General features: G+C 34.4%; 1 protein-coding gene across 8 annotated transcripts in view; it reads right to left on the bottom strand.

Moving 5' to 3' along the window:
• Nucleotides 1–22,454, bottom strand: part of SNTG1 (syntrophin gamma 1) — a 315,524-nt gene that overhangs the window by 20,105 nt on the left and 272,965 nt on the right. For 7 of the 8 annotated variants that reach the window (XM_064386038.1, XM_064386030.1, XM_064386056.1 and 4 more), the window contains 2 exons: nt 12,303–12,455; nt 6,948–7,040 (listed from right to left, as the gene is read on the bottom strand). In XM_064386038.1, coding sequence (XP_064242108.1) covers nt 6,948–7,040; nt 12,303–12,455 — 246 coding nt within the window. Of the gene's footprint in view, nt 1–6,947; nt 7,041–12,302; nt 12,467–22,454 lie in introns of those variants that run through there. The other variant, XR_010346377.1, reaches the window with a different exon arrangement.

Genomic DNA, 22,454 nt, shown 5'->3' with positions numbered 1-22,454 from the left:
TTTTTTCTCCTGTGTCAAAATATCCACTGTGGTCCAACTCTCTTCCTGCAGAAAGACTATTTACACTTAATAAACTTGAGCAACAGTGTTTGCACTTCATACTACAATGGCATCATTTCACCTGCCACGATGCCACATGAGGAGCAGCTGAGGCCACTTGGAGAAGAGGAAACTAAGGGAAGACCTCATCGTAATCTTCAACTTCCTTGTGAGGGAAAGAGGAGTGGCAGGTACTGAGGTCTTTTCTGTGGTGACCAGTGATAGGACCTGAGGGAATGGCCTGAAGTTGTGTCAGAGGAGGTTTAGTTTGGTTATCAGTGAAAAGATTTTTACCCAGAGGGTATTTGGGCACTGGAACAGGCTCCCCAGGGAAGTGGTCACAGCACCAAGCCTGACAGAGCTCAAGTTGTGCAGTGCTCTCAGGCACAGAGTGTGATTCTTGGGGCTGTACTGTGCAGGACCAGGAGCTGGACTTTGATGATTCTTATGTGTCCCTTCCAAGTCAGGATATCCTATGATTTTATGAAGTGCATCTTGTCTACATGTATGATCTATGGAAATGATAAGTATAATGCCATTCCATTGGCATGAAAAACACAGGTTTTCTATAATAGCAAAAGAAGTTTGGCCTTCAGTAGGATGCTTGGAAAAAACCTAAGTCTGTCAGTGTTTTATATTGATTAGACAGCTACATCCCAGATCACCTGTAAATAGTGGAGTAAACAAAGAAACCATCTTTATTAAGGATAGGATGTCAGAGGTCACTTTCAAGTTCTAGTTTCATCAAATTCCTTTTTTGTCTTCTCCATCACGCCTTCAAAAATTTATAGCTGTTTCCAACACTGCCTCCTTTTTTCTTGATACTCTGACCGTTTGGATTACTCTTCCTTTTGATTTTTAAGGCAAATTTTGATGTGTGGTGTATGTTACAGAATTATGCTAAACTTCAATGGGCATCTTTCAAGCTAATGCTGTTTGTCGTCTAACTAAAACACATGATACTCCTACAAGTCAAACCAAATCAAGAGCTTAAGCCCTCCAGGTCCTTGTTTCTAAGAATAAAAGTAATTGAGTCTTCAGGCACCTGGGATACACCTTAATTTGTCTGTTTGTCTCATAGCTAATTGAGAAAGATTTCATTCTTGCCAAGTGACACTTTGTCCAGAGTTATAGCAGCAGTAGGGAACTGAGTAGGATTAAGATCTTGTTCATGCTCAGTTCTACTGTGTTACTGATCTCTGGAGAGTGTCTTACTGCAAAAGAATTATGGTCCAAGGCAATTTCCTTTGTCAGCTGCTGGAGCTTTATAACTGTAAAGGGAAAGACAGGGGAGGACACAGAGGATAAAGAACAAAAATGAGACAAAGGAAAAAAGCATGAAAGTCGGCTCTTATAAAATAGCTGTTCTTGTCCATTACTGAAATTACATAAAGTGCTAAAAGACTACACTGTATTTGCTTGGTGCTGATGGACAACCTACTAACATTTGTTTCTAGTCACAGAACATAAAACTGTACGAAGCATGCTGATGGCTTATATTACAGTTATAGTAGCTATTTGTTCAACATTTAAACCTTGGAAGCATGGAATAAATATATTTTCACAAGAGTTACATCATTAAATCTCCATGTTCCAGTGAGCCTGTTTTTTTTCTGCCTTTCCCACTACTGTAATTTGACTATTAAGAAGTTATATATGCTGTTTTATTTCAATATGCTGTATATGTATTAGTTGCATGAAGAGACAGACAAGATAGGTATCCCTAGAAAACATGGGAGATTGCTCCTAAAGAAATTAAGAGAAATACTGATCTGTGTGATTTAGTAGTCTTTTGGTACGGAAACCAAAGTAAAGGTATTTGCAATTCTACTAAGTGTTCCTGGTATATTCTCTTTTTTTGGTGAAGGTTTCTGCAAGAGAGCACAAGAAGGTACACTGAGGTTTGTTGATAGGTACCTTGTGGGCCATTATGGAGCCTTTTCTTACTTTGTTCTAGCAGCACCATATAATTCAGCAGCAGCTTAATTTATTTTCAATCCTACAAGGGACACTTTTTTTTTTTCTTCTGACAAATATATATTTTTGACTGCTGTTTTAATGAGCAGTAAATATGATGGACTACAGACACAGCACTTTGCTCAGGTAGGTATATGGCAATGTATATTCAAAACAGACATATATTATTACATAGAATTGATGATGAAAATATGCACATTATAGAAAACAATTTTAATGAATATGTCAGTAAACCAGAAATATATATAATATATATATTTCCATGTATATCGCCCCATACATTTTTATGGAAGCACATTAAGAATCAGTTACTAAATGGCACTTGAGTAAGTAGTTTTATACATTGGATCACTTTCAAAATAGTAGTTAGATTCAGTTCTGTACATGTCTTGTTATTCTCTTTAATATATCAGTCTCCATACTTAATTCATAAGGTGGTTGTTGTGGCTGCAAACCTTATTTATAAATGTTCATCACAGTATCCATGTACGTCCGTACCTAACAGAAATTGCCCATGAGAGAGTTACATTTGTTCATTAAAACATTGATGTCTATATATTAGCTAATGTTCGACAAATTAGGACACAAGTACTGGGATGTAGTTGGGCGGGACTTGAGAAAAATACTTTCTCCCGTAAACACTGATGCACAATACTGCAAAAATGGCCTAGGATAAAATTCGGTATATAATTTCTAAGAGCTGCCACAGAACCTTTTGCATCTTTTCACATTTTTCATATTTTAAAACCAAGTAAAAAAAATATTTAGCATATGGAACATCTTTAGTGAAAAATTACTTCTGGAGTAGATGCTGTATACAAAGGCACCTTGTAGTGCAAGGAGTAACTAAGCAGAATCAGGAAAATGTGGTTAAGGCAGGAAAGAAAATAAAATATCTAAAGGGTATTCACAAAGATTAGCTAAATTCACTTTTCACAGAATACCAGCAATGAAGAAAGAGGGAAGTTCAGTGAGGGGATTCTAGCTGACATCCTGTATTTCAAATAAAACATATAAAATTGGTTAAAGCTGGTGGGCATTTTTTGGAAGAAGACCCCAGTGGAAGAGATCCCCTGAGGAAACTCCCTATTGGTTAGAATTACATTTCTCTGTATGCCAACAGAGGAAGCAGGTGGCTTTTTGACACCAGGTTTATAGCTACCACAAATGAAGGACTACATCACGAAAATAATCATAATCAAACACGTGCCAGTGTTGGCTTGGGCTATGTGTCACAGTTTGCTTTCAAACCATACATTGCTAATAAAAGATGACACCTTGCACTGGAGCTTTGGCTCTTAAAAGTGCTACAGAAGAACAGGGGCATAAATATATTTGCCATTACTTTTCAAGGTGCAAGGAGAAAAATTACTTTGTGGCCAAAATTCTATATGGTAGAATTTTTACCTGAATTGAGAAGTAAGACATCTTCTGAAATGTCGACATAATCAGATTTAACCAGGTAGTCTTAAAAGCTGTTCACTCTCCTTTCAGGAAATTGCAATGGCTTTTTATAAAGTATCATATGAAATACTCCAAATGACAAACTACTGTTGACTCTATGAGTTATCAGTCAGAAAATGAATATGAGAAAGCAGAGAAATATGCAGCAGAAACAGCTATGATTTATGCCAGTGCTGTTATAATCACATCACAGCACAGATTCTTTCTGAATAACACAGTTTAATACTTTGTGTACTCATATTTATCATATGTCTGTGCAGAAACAGAAACAATGTTTTTATCTAATTATTATGTTTGACTTGAAATACATTTAGCACAGATCACAGTTTTTAACTACTAATTTCAATTTACATAGTTAAGTATTATTTAAGGATTAAATTATAGCAAACAAGGAAACCAGCCTACATAGGGTTGTAAGGCTTTTGTCTGGAAATCATAAACATAATGAGAGCCATTATCCCCTATACACTTGTTCATGAAGACTGGGGTGTTTGGGGTTTAGAAAATTTGTGAAATTTTGACTGCAATTTGTCAGGGCATGTTGGACAAAATCTATTCACTTACTGGAAATGTGAGAAGAAGAAAGAATTTAAATATTATTGCACTGCTTGAATAACTGGAACATTTGAATAACTGAATAACTGCTAAAATAATGAGTTGGCTTCCTTCATTTCAGTTTATTCGTAATTATGCACTTATAAAGACAATCCACAGTCAATTCATTAGTAATTAAGAAAGAAAACTTAAAATATCATGAGCACAGTATTAAGTATAAGACTGACACTGCCTGAAGATTTACTGGAGATACCACTGCAACAAAATATTAGACAAGACTTTTCAGAAACTATTTTGCTTCCAAAACATGAAAATGTCATAAATAAATAAGAATTTTAAAAAAATTAATGATATTCAGCAGATTTCTCCTCCAGGTACTTGTCCAAGACATTCTGTGAATTCATGAAAATATATCTTGCATCTGCAGGGTTATTCTCTGAGCTATTCTGAGAGAAATACAGAAAGAACAGTTCAATCTGACACTGAACTCTGAAGTCTATGAAGTATGGCTTTAAGTTAATCTTTACCCAAAAAGGAGTGGTTGAATTTGGTATGAGCAGCAGCAAAATAACAGAAGAGAACATGTACAGGAGAAGGACCACTATGATCAGAGGGTTGGAGCATCTCTTTCATGAAGGCAGGCTGAAAGATTTGGGGCTGTTGAACCTGGAGAAGAGAAGGCTCCAAGGAGATCTTATTGCTGTTTTTCAGTACTTAAAGGAGGCTTATACAAAAATGGAGAAAGAGCTTCTACCAATGCCTACAGTGACAGGACTAGGGACAATGTTTTTAAAACAGAAGAAGGTAGAGTTCAGATTGGACATAAGAAAGAAATCTTAGAGGATCAGGGTGGTGAGACAGTGGAACAGGGTGCCCCACGGAGCTGTGGATACCCTGTCATTGGAAGTGAAAAGATAATAGCTTGTACCGATTTTTCAAATACCAATTGCAAAAAAAATCCTAGAAATTATAAATAATTATATGTAAATATTGATTTCATGAATGGTAAGACCTTTTTAATAATGTTTTTGTCTTTAATACTGAGTATGTTAATTCACAGGACACTTGCTAGGACTTTTGTATATCCTTAGTTCACAAATGCACACGTAAATACTACTCAGATATGAATGATTTAGTTAAAATCATACTAATGTTTTCCTTGTCCTCATTGTTTTTTCCTTTTTTTTTTTGAAAGCAGAGTTTGCTTCATATTAACGTCATAAGGTGGAAAATAACATTTTTAGCTTAAGTGTTTTCATTTCAGTATATATGAGATTAGCAATATTGTTGAAGAACATTGCCAGCATAGACACAACTTACACTTGTCATCATCATAATAATGATATCTGAATAAATTTTTGGCTAAGAGCACTATAAACTTTGTCTCTCCATAAACTGATGGAGACTAGGCAATGTTTTCCCTATTTGAGCACCCACTAAAACATGGTGTACACACTTAGATTTCAGACATTTCACCTTATGGCTTGTTTGATAATTTGAATTGCAGCAGTCACTTGGATTATGTTGCTTTCTATTGTATTTTTTCTTTTCTTTTCTAATGCAATTGTCATCCTTATCTCACACTGCCTAACGTCTGATAACCTAACAAAATATCCTTTTTTTTAATTCATGATGTAATGCTTTGTTCTAGTATACAATACCATACATATAATACAAGAAGGAATGGGTTCAAACTGAAAGGTTAGATATACAAAAGAAATTCTTTACTATACTTTTATATATATATATAAAAATATTGGAGGGTAGGGGATAGCCACACTTTTTTTTTCTACTGACCTACTGCATTTAATTCTGTTGTACTGATATTTTAGTATAATGCCTTCTAAACTGATAGTCACATTTCACTGATGAATTATACAAGACTATTTGCTTAACATAAAGAAACAAGGTTACATAAGTGTTTGAATTTAAAATTCATCACTTTGTGCAAACAAATAGAATGGAGTGGGAAAAATAATAGGGTTTGGATTAGTGGAGTAACGAGGTGGGAAGGCTTGACTTACAAGAGAGCATAGGAACAAATTCTGGACACAAAAGGGCATTTTCAGCAGTTGGTGGTGGCAAAGTTGCAGCATCTCAAAGGAAAATAGCTATTGAAGAGAAGTGGAACTCAGAAGAAAGATTTCACTGTTTCGCTCCGAAGAAAGATTCTACCACTAGCAGAGTCAAGTAGCAGGAGTAAAGCCTGAGCACATTGTAGGATTTGCCAGCAATTAGTGCAAATGCCAACATATGACATACTCAGGGTCTCAATGGTTTTACTGAGCCTTGGATGTGCGATAGCACAGTATAGAAGTTGATTCCATCCTATTTGCTTGGTAAAGCAAACTCTTTGATAAGTTCTACTGAGTTTTTATAAGACTGACAGGAAAAGCTAATGGGTGAGACATATAGACTATGGTTGGCTTTTCTTTTTGCAGATATCTGAACAATAATAGTTAAAATATAAACTGGGAATTGTGGAATTGCTGTAATAGCACATACTCCTTCCCATGAAGCAAGAGAAGAGAATGGAAGATTATTTTCAAGATCACAGATGAAACTGAAACGAAGAAAATTATCTTTTCTCAAAACTAAGGACACACCAGCAAAACAAACCATCAAGCTGAATGAGTGTGGGCTTTCATGTGAAATTAAAGAATAAAGATCTGATGCTTGTTTCAGATTGGTATCAGTATTGATTTTTCAATAACAAGCAAATAACAGAATACTATTTCTCACAAAATTAGAAATCAGTCTCGAATTTAAACTAAAGCGTGAGACATTTGACAAGAGATAATCTCTTACTATAACAAAGAGAAGGACATTTGAAGGATTTACTACTTATCTCAAAATATTAGAAATAACGAGGAATAATAACAGTGTGATGAAAAAATTTCTTAGAACTTTACCTTTGTGGCAGCATCAAAACAGACAAAGCCCATGCTGAAGTCAATGGTAAGTCCCATAAGATGACTCTCTAAAACACAGGCATACGTCTTGCACTGTAAAAGAAAAATCAGAAAGGGTAGTTACCACAGAAGACATTTCTTAAATGCTTTTCTAGGACCACTCTTTCTGAGACTTTATTCTAATGTTTATGTACCTCAAAATTATTATCAGGAAGAAGTAGTTTGTGTGTAAATATGTCAATTTTTTTTTTTATTTCAAATAAAAGGATTTTTATCAGTGATGAAGTTGTCTAAGACTTATGAAAACAGGCTTTGCTTCCATTAGAAAAAAAATGAAAGGCTCAAAATTGCCTCAGTGGCTTAGTAATAACATTTTCTTAAAGGAAAAATTTATTATTTTCAAACCTCCTTATTTGTTTTTCATACGCAACAACTTTTAAGATTAATATATTCCTTTTATCTTATCAAGGAAAAAAAACCCCATATATAAAGTATCTCTTTAGTACACTGTTTCTTGTGGTTTTCTGATGTCCTAAATCTCAGGGAAAAAGCTAGTATTTCATACCATTTAGCAGCTAATGGAATTATCTGGATTTTTTTTTCTGATATTGGACCAATATGTGTCAAAGTTTTCTGTGAGAAACCTTGGAATTCTGAAAGACTTTATCGTTCCACTGTCTCTAAATATATGCTTTTATTTATTTCCATAACATCACACTTGATTACACATTGTGAGACATTTATAAGTGTAATTTTTAGAATCAAAACTACTGCTGTGCTTGAAGGAGGACTGCAGGTACAAAATGACAGACTTGTCTTTTTCATCACAAAATACAGAAAAAAGAATTAAAACATTTCCAAATCAGATGCAAGTTCTTTAAAGAAATTATTCTTATTTTATAGACATTTTGCCCTTCAGATTATAGAGCTACACTCTTCAAATATTGCTGTAGCTGCCATAATTATGAAATGAGAACAAAGACTTCCATGACCTATAATGTGGCAGCAAAATCAGAATATAAATTGCAAATGTGGGAAAAATGTGGGCTAGAAATTGTAAGTACTACAAAGGAACCTATGATTATTTTTGGCATTTTGAGTATGAAGATAAATCAGATGCCTTTACATATATATTCTTTGGGGGGATGTTTGGATTCTTAATGGTCTTCCTTAGAACACAACAAGCTGAAAGGTGCATTAACATCTTCTAAGTAGAAAATGCAATGAAGGAAAATTGAAAACTTCATACTTAGTGCTTATATTAACAAATAAATGTGGCTTTTAATTTTTTTCCCCTTTGATCAGCTACACCATGAGACTGTTACGAATGTGTAAAATTTGATTGTAAATCAGTGCTGAAAAAAAGACGATATTGCCTTTGGTATTATCTCATTAGTACAAGAAAAAATGTAAAATATTATATTTCATTATAGTTAGTTAAATCACATATGCAAAACTTTTCAAGTTTTACAAAGCAAAAAATGTACTTTTTATCTGGAATTATCTTGCAAACATCTTACAAGATGCAAATCACATTTTTATTTGTAAATGTTAAAGATCTGGAACAGACTTAGAGCCTTTAGGAAATTAAATTTGGCATGGGAAACGTGTGTCAGATTTAAAATACATATTGCCATCTAAAGTTCTCTAACCTCCCACCCCAACACCAGAGGCCAACCCACAGTGTGCACTGCAGCCCCATGCTGAGCTGACACTGCTCCCTCTTCTTTTCAGCCCAGAACTTGGACTGGCTAATTAGCCTCACTGGGAACTTAAGATTTATGAGAAACAGGACATACCAGCCTTGGTTCAAGGCTGTTCTGAAAAAGCAACCTACTTCCAAGACTGAAAGGTATTTCTACAAAATGCAGTGCTCAGTTTGTGCTCAATTTGTATTATCTAGTTCAGCTCAGTGTAGCTCTTTGCAGGAAGAAACTGCGGATCACTAGTAGCAGCTGATTATTTATTGTTCTTTACTTATATAAAAGACCATTCTACGCCCTCAGACTATGATGTCCAAAACAATTTAGAGAAGAAAAAATGTGAAAATAACAAAAAAGATCTCTGGACAGTGAGGATTTAGTTTCCTTGGGGAAGAATGGCCCTTGGTTTTTGCAAGTGTTTTATCCACTTGTATATGATTCTGGTGACAAGTCAGAGTAGGGATGTGAACTTTCAGACACTAGTTAACTCTTGTAAGACTTTTTCTCATATTAATTTTCTTTAGGTTGCCTTTTAATTCAGATATTTGGAGAAAACAGAAAGGCAAAAATTGCTATCAAGGTACAAGATAATTTAAGATTTTGTATACAGTTAACTTTTTAAAACTTTAAAAGTGACTATGAATAATATATACTGTGGATATTTGGCTTTGGTTGCTGATTTCTCACAAGAACTCATGAAAACCTCGTGAGAACTGAAGCATCCCCTTCCCAAAAGAAGCAGAATACACTTCAGCAGTCATTTGCTGTTCTTCCACAGAATACAAAATGTTAACTTTGGTTTATTAATAATTCAATGGGTCAGGCAGAGGCTGAAGGAGACAACTCGAAGTTGTTCCTTAAAAACTATTCCCTCAACATGCACAGTTTAAATTATGGAAAGAACAATATATTGTGAACTTCATGTAAGCCATCTCTGAAGCTGAAAGAAAATTAACCATAAATCTAATACCTAATTCAGACTTTTAAACTGAAGAATTAAACTCAGATTCAACTTCAATAAAAACATATGTTATAGTACTGCAACATAAAACAGCTTACATAATAATCCTTACATTAGAGAACAAACAACTACAATACAAGCAAGGACAGCAAGAAAAAAATTCATGATGCAAGAGGTGAAGATATTAGCTTAAAGTAGCAGGAACACAAAGGGAATGTGACAGGCATATATATAATTGCTCATCATTATGCAAGTTATAATAGTCTCAGATTCTTTGTACAACAATGCTGTGAGAGAGTAAGGAAAAAGGATTTTCATTTCAAGTAATTTTTTAAAATAGGTAATTATGGAAATGGATACATTTGCTACATTACAAAACTAATTAAAGAGTGACTGTAACACACTGAAATGACACCACTGTAACATTGTACCATGTCATTGCTAAATTATCAATTTGACTATTCCTATTCTAATATATTTATTTTCTAAGAAAAACTAACTGTTCAATTTTTGGTTTAGATATACCCCAGCAGAAGCTATAAATTAGGTTGAAACAGAATTCATTATATATTTATAGCAATGCATTTAAATAATATTTGAATTTGTTATATATTCTTTGGAGTTGGATTAGAATTGGCCCCTGATTAACCTCTTCTGGAGGTTATAGCCATAGAGTAAGAGTTACTCATGGCATGATTATGGAGTTCACAACACAGTTGAATATTTTTAAATAGTAGTTTTAAACTGAAGGTATATTTTCAAAGTTATATTATTATATAGTAAGACAAACCTACTGGATTAGCACTCACTTTAAATATGTATATTCATATCAACATGATTGTATAATGCAAAATTTTAGTAAAAATATACCATTGATACCTTAATTTTGAACATGTCACTTTTTTGTTGTTTTTTTTTTTCCTCACAGAGCAATGAAAGAACTTGTTAGAAACAAAGTATACCATCAGACTTTTTCTGCATCTGCAGGTTGGTAGATGAAAGCAGTAATGGATTGCTAAAGGAAAAATGAGGCCAAACCCAGTTATATTTAAAATATTCTAATTTTTTTCCAAATCAAGATATAGAAAATAAAGAAAAAAAAGGTGAAATAATGAGTGTGAGTTCCACAATAATGTTCTATTATAAGAAGCCTGTTTATCCACTTTCACAGATCTATAATCAATCAATCATCCAATCAATCAGGAAATCATTACTTTGAGTTCTTAATTGCTACCATGAACATCAGGAGAGACAAAAAAAAGGTAAAATGATTAAGACGAATCTGAGATTAAGATTATAAAGGAAACTATTTTGGAGAAGCCTGAAGGCAATTTTGAATAAATACAATTCTAAAATTCAAAAGAAAAATCTAAACCAGAAATGCTATAGTATGAATCAATCTGAAAGTAGAACAAATATGAAGTGGCTTCTGAGATAAAAGTTATTCAAGAAAAATGTCATATATTCTTTTACTGATGGCACAGCAGTGCTACTACAAAGTATGTTGCAGTGAATTATATAAGACAACAACTCTCAAATATTTAGTGAAGAGGACATACATTATTGCAAGTTTTACACAGAAAACCTAGTCTTAGATTTTCCAGCATGCAAGTAGCTTAAAAGACAAGAATAGTTTCTATGAAAGGTAACAGCATATATGAATTTAAAAGCGGAAAGCAAAACCTCCCCTGACTCCTCGCAACATAAGTACTGTGAGTTAAAACTGACAGCAGTGTAGTTTTTGCATATTGGATCTTTATTAGTACATACCAATTCAGTGCATCTGCATGTGGTGGTTTGCAGGTCAGAAAAGGGCTAATATATAACTAACTAACAGTTTGTCTGAATAAAAACATGGCATTCCCAGGAGGACACAGAAAATGTATGAGCCAATACTTGCACAGCTTAATATGCTAATATGGCTTGGGTAGGTGTGTGTAACTCCTGCCAACATCAACTAAAGCTGCTAAAGCTGTTCTAACCATATGTATATTACATTATTAGAAAATCAATATTAAAATTGGGATTAGGTGAATTACAATTGTGGTGGGTGGCTTTTTTCTCCTTTTTTATGTCAAAAAGTCATGACTTTTTGTTCATGTGAGAAGTTATCTTTAAACACTCTGATATGTAATTTTGCTATAAAAAGTCACTAGTAATCTGTATTTGAATGCTGTCCATCTCTGCATGCACTGTCACCTGACAATAGAGTAAATACACAGGGAACAGGAAATACGTGAAGAAAGAATAATACGTCAGAGGTACAACTTTTGTTCTTGTTTTTATCCAGTGAGTACTTCCCTCAGTACACTCGCATTCCTGGTATTACAAGGACTATTAATTCCTGCAAGGTTCTTCAGTAACAAATAAGGTAGCATGTAAGTGAGTAAGAATATCTAAACACTTGCATTTTGTCCCTGATCCATAGATTGCTTTTTCTTGTCTGTCCGTGAACTTCAGTTAACAAATATGTATCACGTAGTCACAATAACTCAACGATTGTATTTCAGGTGACCCCTTCTGAAGGCTAGCTTGCAAGCTTTTTGGAACAGCAAAAACAATTACTTACATAAAAGAGTAACAACTTGAGAGCTGCAGAAGGTCATATAATATCTTAAATTGCATCATTATTTCATATGGGCCTAATTTGTTGATGTACCAAAACGTGATCAACAAGGCAGTTGTTCTCACCTGTATCCGTTCCACTTCTAAAAAAGTTGCAGTTTGGAAGGCTTTTTCCCATAGTGTTAGGTCAGACTCTAGCTCCACAGAAAAGTAAAGATCTTCTCCAGATTCAGACTGCACACTGAAGCAATGTTTCCGACGGTCCAGTAGATCACTGTCCTGATGAAAACCTGAAGTTATATAATCTGGCATACATCAATTAATATTTTTAATTGCAAACATTTATGTGTCAAACCCAGCATTTTTAAATGGCATTTTAAATTACAAGAATAACCACAGTCGCTGAGGAACTGAGAATCAGAGGTTTGGTCTAAACATTGACACTTCAATGAATTTTAAAAAGGATGCCTATATTCAGAATGGTACAGAACAGCATATCTCAGGCAGTAACTTTAAATATTTTAAGAAATCACTTTTCAAAAATGTTATCAGCTATACACTTTAGATTAGATACATTCTATGAAAGTTTTCCACTTTCTAATCATATGAGAAACACAAATATCAGCTTCTCTGACCTATTTGACTTATACACCCTATTCTGGAAGGTTGGTCAAAGGAATATTTTTATTTTAAGGAGTACGAAAAGTCCACATGTTCCATTTTCTTTATAGAGGCTAGAGAAAACAAGTTCATATTTCTGCAGGTTTACAAAAATCTAACATAAAATTAGTCTTTAAATGGATACTGCAGGTAGAGATTATAGTGGCTGTCCATGGTTAGGTTGCTGGCTTTGGTCCTGGAGGAGAAAATTACTTTTGGCTTTACTTTCAATGTAACATCACGTAATAGACATCGGGTTATAAATATTTAATAATTAATGATTGCTAGTATTTGTAATTGGTATTAAACCAAAGAATAAGCAAGTTGATTAAGAAATCCATTCATTAAAATGTTTTCAATTATTTTTTAGACTTTATTTATATAATAAAGAGGATGCTTTATGCTAAAACTCTGGCATGTAATTTGTTCTTGTGAAAAATAGGTTTGCAGAAACAGCTTTAATTAATTTAGTCCCTGCTACATCTAAGAAGTTGTCCCAAGTCACAAGCTCACCAGCTGTCTTTGCCAATACATCTGGAGATTTGGGTATAAGTAGCCTGCATGCAATTTTCACAAAGTTACCTAATAGCAAAGGGCAGAGTTAAGTTCAGCAAAGGAGACTCACGGGACAGTATTGCCTTCTGGTTATACACAACTTGAATAGACCAAGGGGAGCACAACCAGCTGATACAAGCTGGAAGGGCAGCTTACATTGTTCAACTCAGCTCTCCCTGGGGCAGAGAACCAGCAACCTAAAGCTGATTGGGAACAAAATATATAAAACAGGAACCTGTCTGAAACTATCACTCTCAGTTATACAAGTAGGCAAGGGGAGAGCAAGCACAACTTTCCCGTTTCCGTTCATTCAGTAGAAATGTGACCAACCTGCTCACAGAAGCCAATACAGCATGCATTCATGAATGCTTCTGGTTGAAGCAATGATTTACAATTTCTAGAATAATTGGCTATGGAAGCATCATATCCTCTCTTTTCAATCACCATGAAAAAACAAGTTGCTATGATTTTAAAATGACCAGTCACTGTGGAAAAGTCTCCTTCCTTACTTCCATCAAGTGCTAAGCTTAGTAGCTGTACAGTGCTTAGTCATATATGAAAAAATCAGCATGAACATGTTTGAACTTAACAGACAGCATTTCCAAAAAAAAAAAAAAAAAAATCTTGTTCCAGATTTTTCTTCCAAATACTCACAAGGATATGTATTTGAACCAGTTAAGTGTAGCTAAATAATAGTCTATGTCCTATCAGAAAAACTTTTTGTCTTCTTTTAGTATCTCTTTCCCCCCTTTTTTTTTCTTCCTTTTCATTCAGGCCCTTCTACTAAAACTGAAGTGTCAATTGTGTTCACAATATGTCCTGACCAGCATTCAAAACAGAGGTTATAATATCCAGGTTGTTGCTAATGGCATCTATGCTCCATTGCACACAGCCTCAAAGCACACAGAGCAGCAGCGCTGTGACAAATGTTTAACCTTGTGGATATGTGTAGCAACAAAACACAGCATCATAGAGTGGCTTGGGCTTGAAGGGACCTTAAAGATCATCCAGCTCCAACCCATTATGGCCATGGGCAGTGAAACCTTTCACTTGACTCAGAGCTCATCCAGTCTGGCCTTGAATACTTCCAGGGACAGGACATCCATAACTTCTCTGGGCAACTTGTTCCAGTGCCTTCACTACTGCCACAATAAAGAATTTCTTCCTAATATCTAATCTAAACCTACTCTCTGTCAGTTTGAAGCCATTCTGCCTTGTTTTGTCACTACATGCTCTTGAAAAGAGTCCCTCTTCATCTTTCTCACAGGATCCTCTTAGATACTGAAAGGCTGCAGTGAGTTCACCCTGAAGCCTTCTCTCTTCCAGGCTGAACAATCTCAATTCTGCATGAGCAAAAGCTCTGGAAAACCCTCACTCTTCCAGGGCAGAAAAGCTACTTCTTTTAGAAGTAGCACTTCTTGTCTAACAAATCTTAAATGGGATCTTGAACTGACTGTGCCTCCAGAGCTAAACCTGATTGAACGGGCCTGTTAGCCCACAACCCAAAGGACCTATTCAGCATGGAGTGTGGCAAGATTCATGTAAAAGGTACATGTATCTCCTGGGGAAGGTTTTAATCCTTCCTAACTACAACCACAGAAGAAACTAAAAATATTTTGGACTCATCTTTACCTATTCATGTCTACAGTTAGTAGAGAATAAGTAATTATTAGTAATGCAGCTTAAAGCTTTTCTGAAACACAACTACATGGGATCACACAAATCATTGGCTTTAATATAACCCCTGTTTTCAGAGGGGACAGAGCTTAGTGCATGGCTCAGTTCCAGAATGCTTATCTCTATTTAGCTGGGCACAGCTAAAATTTGATGCTTTTAAATTATACTCAGACTCTTCCAGTAGTATGAGCTTTTTTTGTCTCCTATTGACAAGAATATGCTGTCTAGGAAAAAGTGAAGAGTTATTGCATAGCCTGTGAAAAAGAAAATGTTAGGAGTTTCATTGAGATTGATCTCTGTTAAAAAGCGCTTGAAAATTGCAAAAATCTCTGGAGGCTTTTAAGTGATTAAATAAAAACTTATGTATTTTATTATCAACACTGCTAGTAAGAATTATACTAGATTCTACTAAGCATTACATCAAGCCCAGATGATGGGAAAAAAGCTAAATGGGATCTACAATAATTACCCAAGTTTTTGCTACTTACGTATGAAAATGAGAGCATGCTTTGTTTTAGGAAACACCTAATCAGTAGTAAGGTAATATCTCCCCTCAGTGTTTTGCATATAAAAAGTTTAGAATATTTCATCTACTACATTATACTGTGGCAAACAACACACATAATGGACTCATTTATTATTGGAATTTCCATTATATGAAGTTCCTCTTCAGAATGAAAACAAAATACAACATTTCCCCAGAAATAATAATTTAACCAAATAAAGTTTCAATTTGTGATTAGCTCTAATGTATATACTTGTGATTTTGATATCATCATCTATGATTAGGTCCATGATAAGAGAAGTGTAAGTCAAATACATTTAAATAATATACTTTAGTTTTACTAAAATTGCTAACATATATATGAAGTATTCCTTTCCTAATTAGTAGTTTTCCATCCTACATGTAAAAAAGTTCTGTGCTAGGTTCCCCTTAGTACTACTTCTGACACTTTTTCTGCTTTTTTGGCAAGATCTTTCTTTAATTTTGCATTTCTTCTCAAGCACTAAAAATCTTTATTTAAGGTTTATAGAATTAAATAATTTGTGCAATAGATAACTGGACAAAACTAAGCTGAAGCAAACTAGGCAAAGCTAAAAGATAGCTATCCAAACATCCTTATAAAGACAAGACAGGAATTTAAAGCACTTTTTTTAACAAATCCAGCTGGGAATTGTCCAAAAGTCTGTACATTAAAAAAAAAAAACAAAAAAACAAAAAAAAAAAAAACAAAAAAAAAAAAAAAACACCAACTTGTCAGGAGTCTCAAAACCAGGTCTGGATGAAGCAGGAATCTTCATTAATTAACTTCCACCAAACCACTACTTCAACTAAAATATAAATGTCATTCTACCCATTTAAGAATCTGCTATGACCCTATGTTATTATATTCATTTACTAGTCAGTGATGGACATGAGCCAATTTCATGGTGAATTTTTAAGAACTTTTTCATACTGATAATGATTAGTTGTACTGTTTGCCTCTGATGTTCTTATTGTGAATTAATAAACCTTTCTGAAGAGAAGCACACACAAAACTTTTAGCAGTATGCTAATTCTCCCTAGAGGGAATGTAGTCCTGCTGAAGGATGGGCTGTGACGAAAGACATTGGCTCACACCCAGCTTCAGGGTAATCCAGCATCTCTGCTGACAGGACAGTATGACTCCTGCTTGCCTAATTAATAATGATATCCATGCTAAGTGAGAGTAATAAATTTGTCCATGGGAACTAAGCATGGCTCATTAGGCAGGTCCTTCCAAATTAAGGCAGAATGTCTCTTTATCACTAAATAGTGACTTCGCCTTCCCTTCTGCAGGGGTAATCTCTTCTCTTTTGAAAGACTGCTCGTTCCAGTAGCAGCACTACTTCTTTTTGATTACTTGTGTCCTTTCACTTTAAGTAGGAAGAGTGCATTAAATACTTATATTTTGGCTATTATTTAAATCTGCTACAATGCAGGAGGCCCTCATTACTTATGATAGGTAGTAAGAGTTGAGTTCTTCTATTCTAAAAAGCTCTCTGCAGCAGAAAACAAACATTTGCCACTTTCACGCTCATGGCATGATTTTTACTCAGGAGATGCTAAAGAATCTTCTGGAAGTCTGATTTACCTATAAAGTTACATGTAATATAGAGAGTGGCACATATATTTTTGCCATGGAACTGTAAATGTTAGTGACACCAGTGAGCAGTTTTTGACATGAACAACAATTCATGTCAGACGTTCAAAACCATCCTACAGACACAAAACAGACCTTGACTTTCAAGGAAATAATTTCAGCTGTTAAAATGAAGTAAGTATTCACATTTCTTATATTAATTATAACAGTTCTGCAAAACACATAAATTAGAAAATAAACAAAACCTGTTTTCTTTGTTGACTAGTTTAGACAGTTCTGCCAAAAGAAGTCTGTCCTATCATAATCAAGATTCAAACCTAGCACCTAAATTCTCTGAAGATAAAAAGCATTTTCTCATGCAATAACTCCAAAGCAATTGTAAAAATTTCTCACATCATGCCTTTACACTTGCTAGCATCAGTGCCCTGAGAGTTTTACTGTTTGTTTCTCCTTTTACATATCAGTTCTGGCTACATAAACATACATCCTTCTTTCTAAGGGCATATAATGATCTACTTCTTCAGCTGGAATTTTCAGAACACTTTGCTTGAGCATCACCATTAGTTGCTATGGTGATGGTTCTAATAGCATTTACAGGCAGCAGGGAACAGATTCACTCCAGAGTGAAAAAAATATACAGTTTCTCCAACATATTCTCATTACTCAAGTAATAAATAAATTATATCAATGCAGGCATGTGTTTGTACATAGCTCATCTTATTTGGACCTTTCTGAATTTTATTGTGAAGACATGTAAAAAAAAAGTTGAAATTGCAAATATCTATATATACACACATTTAAGTAAACACAGAATTGCAACCAAAAGAAAACAGAAATACAGAAAGTATTTTGATGTTCAGATTTGACAAAAAGTATGTTTACTCATGGGGGAAACTGCTTATAATTGCAGAATAAATTTTACTTTCAATTAAATTTCCATTAGAAAGATGTGTCTGACGACTGGAGAGAAAAGGAAAGGTTCATTCCATTAGGTTCAGCATTAAGCTTGAATCACTTTTCTATTCTGCCTGAATAAGAAAATTAATTTCCTATTCAGGCAGAATAGGAAGACTGATTAAAAGACAGTCTTGAAGACCCTCATTTGAATCAGAGCCAAGAGCCGGAATACAGGTTTCTTCTGAGTCAGTGCCATAATTGTGTCTATTTCTTAATGAACTCTACTGAGAAACTTGTTTATTTTTTTGCCATATAAGGAATATTTTTAAAATGTTAATAAAACTAACTAATCTTTTGAGGAAATAAATATTCTAATACTTTCTGGAGAGGCCTTAGTGGTTTTTTTCTGTTACAGAGAAATCAGAGATGAGTATAGTTACAAACAGATACTAAAAAATGTACTGATCATCTCTTTAGGGACTTACTAAGGTTTTTTACCTCTCCAAACTTTGAGACATTATTTGTCGGAAATTAAGAACAGATCCCATAAGAGTAAATATAATGATAATGGATAGCAATGTTAAAGAGTGATCCTATCTTTTCATTCTGACCATTTTTTAAAAATAGTTTCTCAAATTTAAATAATTGCAGCTGATTTTTTTCCATGTTAGCTGTCTGCCTGAGGATATTGTTGTATTTTATATTATAGTTAAAATGGCTAAATCAGTTCTGTAAAATAAATTACAAAAAGGAATTAAATTGGATTATCCCTGTAAAAAAGAAAGAAATAAACAGAGCCCCCAAATCTGCTTTTTGGGCTGCTCTGGACTAGCAATGGCTGATTCAGGGACATGGACACTTTTGCAGCCCTTGGGAAGAAAAGTTAACATCTACCAAAAAAAATTTAGTTGCTCTGGGCAAAATTTGACTGTTACCATTTTGAAGATTTCATTCTGAACATGCTGCATCCCCATGGCATAAAGGAGGAGAACCTTCCCTACATTTCCAGCTGTTAGGAGTTGTCAACCTACCGGCCCTGGTAAGTGAGAACAGGATACTCTACATTTCCTTAAACTGTCTATGCACCTCTTCAATAAGAGAAAAATCACCTGACTCAACAGCAGAAGTGGACAAAGAAATTACATGAAAGAAAAGTTATTTTCATTCTCATTTTTGTCAGTTTTTGTATTTTTTTCCCTCAACTTTTGATGTATTTGTTTTAAAGGCAGGCGGAGATCTTTTAAAAGAAGGGAAAGCATGAAACGTGATTTAATAAAGATTGGAAAGTTACCCACCAAACTGATTATCTATTATATTAGAAGAATTATCAACTTGACTGCATACTCTTTCTTATTTAGCTTCCTTTCTTTTTTTGGACAGAATTCCTTACTCAAATAGCTTGTCAATGCATTATGTCAAGGTGAGAGCAAATTAGAGTAGCACGGTGAAAAGCATTTGTGTTAAATATCACTCTGTAAGAAAATTTGTATAAGCAAATGTGTAAAAAACTTTATTTTACATGCACTTACTAATAGTGCTAAGAAAAAAAAATTAAAAGGGACTGTGGTAAAAAACGTCCTGTCATAAAACAACAAGATAAATATTTTTTAAGAAATTAATATTTCTGGTTTCACTGCTGGCTCTGGCTGTTGGGAGTAATCAACATTTAGACCTCCACTGAGAAAAGAATGCACCAAGTGCAGTTTTGAATATCTGCCCCTGAGACAGGAGCACTTTATTTCATATAAGGACTGGGACGCAGTTTCAATTAAAAATAAAAAATTGTCACTGTTGCATGAATGCCTAGATTCACAAATTCCTTGTGCAATAAGATTGCAAGCTTAATTTAAGTATTGCAATAGCCAGAAATAAAGATAGGAAAAAACCTCAAATAATTAAAGTCCATGACCATAAAAGAAGAGAAAATTGCTAAATAAGAGAAAAATATTTCACAAAAATCTACTAAAACTGATGAGTCAGAGTATATTAGCCAATACAATACCACTCCAAGCTTTAGAAATGCTCTGATTATATTAATTCAACTGAGAGAAACTTCTCGAGCTTACTTCTCAAGATAAATCTCAAGTAGCTTGCATTTAAGACATATGCTTCTCTTTCCCAAGTATCCTTACAAAGTATTTGTATTTCACACCCCATTTCTGCTCTTTTTCAACATTCCATTTGCCTTATGTTAAAAGTTAATTTGGCTTTGCTTTTCAAGGATGTTGCAACAGCACTGTCAGTCTCATAACTAGACAAGCAGCAAAAAGCAATTTCTGAAACAGAGAGGTTGCAGAAGGCATTTAAAAGTTTATTTTCTGTATCTGTTATTTTTTTTTGTTTTCCTCTGTGTGTTTATCTTGTTATTTCTTCTAGAATGAAGGATCAGACTCTGAGATTGGCAGCCCCAGCCCAACACAAGTCATTTATTTTTCACCCAAAAGGTGACAGTTTATATTAATATTGCATAAGAAATGTCAGAAAAGGCAGAGGGGGGGGAATTAATAAAAAATGAGAAACCTCTCTAAAGTTAACAGGAAACATGAAAAGCCTTATTTAATAAGTTTACATTTCAAATATTGTTTGTCCTTTCTCTCTGAACCAAACAAAAAATGAATAAGTCTTTGCACAGTGGCAGTTGTCATGCACGTAATGACATTGCCTCTTTACTTTCAGAAAAGACTCTTACATGGTGCTGCAGATTTACAGCAACATCAACACCTTTTACACACAGGGCCCAGTGAATTTGTCCAGATTAACATGGATTAAGGCTTGCATAACTATGTACATGTTGAAGAGAAATGAACTGAAATCACATAGAGAATCAGAGAAAGCGTGGACGATTTCACCCAAGGTGCAGCCATCTAGTGCCTATCTCTGTGCATGATAGGAGCAGCTACACACCACCTTGCACTTAAAAGGATCCAGTGGTGGAAATTCAGTGGCCTTGTCAGGAGCTCTATTTCAATACAGAAATTCTTCATTATGGTCTAACTGAAGCCAACTCAGTGTTAGCCTTGATGCCAGTGGACATGAAGATATTTCTGACTATTACTATTTTTCTTATCTGAGAAGACAACTGTAATTTTATTTGGAGTGGAAAGAGATGCTCTTTTCTGTGGAAATATTACATAGTTTTAAATGTAGGACAGAAGGCAAACCAAAGACTGAAAATCACTTCAATTGTTTTCAATTTAAATACTCAGCATTCTTTCCAAGAACCTGGCTAAAACCCAGGTTGAAAATCTGACATTCCTTAGATGCAGCATTAACTTATTCCTACAAGGGCTGCATTACTTCTGCCTCTTTAGCGTTGTGAGTGTGAAGTCTTTTAGTGGATTCACATCAGGATGCAAGTCTCATCATTGAGCAAACCATGTGAATGACAGACCTCAAAATATTTCTCTACCTGCACTTTGTAAGTTTTTGTGTCTATTGGCATTATTTTTAAAACTTACCTGTATACAATAACATTGTCTGTAGTTTCCCATCCTTTTTATATCATCCTTTTCCATACTTGGCTTACTGGAAATGGACAGCATAATTACAGGCAATTTAAGTGGGAAAAATTAACATAACTACATTTGAGGATTTTACACATACTAACAGCTAAAATAAGGAAGGAATCACAAGTCTTCTGAGACACCAAGTTGGTCCTGATTAATACAGCAAGAAAATTATAGCTGCACTGATGTGAATGGTACTAACTGTAAACACCAATGATTCACTACCCTGACATGTTGCCAGCACAGACTGCCTTCCACAGTTATCCTCACATTTCATTCCAGAGTTGATCTGACACTTGAATATGTTTCCTGTTTTATGCTGAATAAAGCATGATCTAACTGTGAATCTCCAAATATTTTTGCATGCCACTGAAGATAGGAGGCAGGTGACTAAACTATAGAAAGCATTTTCTCAGAATTACAAAGAGATGTTTGGATGAGCTGACGAACATAAGTAACTGAACAAAAAGGACAGAGATGTGCAATTTCTTATGCTATTCTTCATAATTTACTTGAAACACGTAACAAACCTTCTACCCCTATACGAAAAAAAATGTTTAAATATTTAAACTATTTAAAATTTATCTAAGGTATTTAAATCTTGCTAAGTGATACACACTTACAAATGTACACACTTTCAAAACACTCATGTTAAAACTGTGTATCAAGAGGTACCAACATATAAATGTCTTCAAAGTTAAATCAGATTTGAAATACTGAACACAATAAGGCCCCCTGCCTTTCTGAAGTTAGTGATAGAATTACCTTCTTTTCTTGAATATTGAATATTGTTCAATTGCAACATTAAAATTAGTTGGCTGTTAATGGGGATTAATCCCCAAAATAAAGGATAAAATGAA

This window comes from Passer domesticus, chromosome 1 (genome assembly GCF_036417665.1).
Source record: "Passer domesticus isolate bPasDom1 chromosome 1, bPasDom1.hap1, whole genome shotgun sequence".
NCBI lineage: Eukaryota > Metazoa > Chordata > Aves > Passeriformes > Passeridae > Passer > Passer domesticus.
Note: the sequence above shows the minus strand (reverse complement) of the source record. Positions and strands in the feature narration are given on the sequence as shown.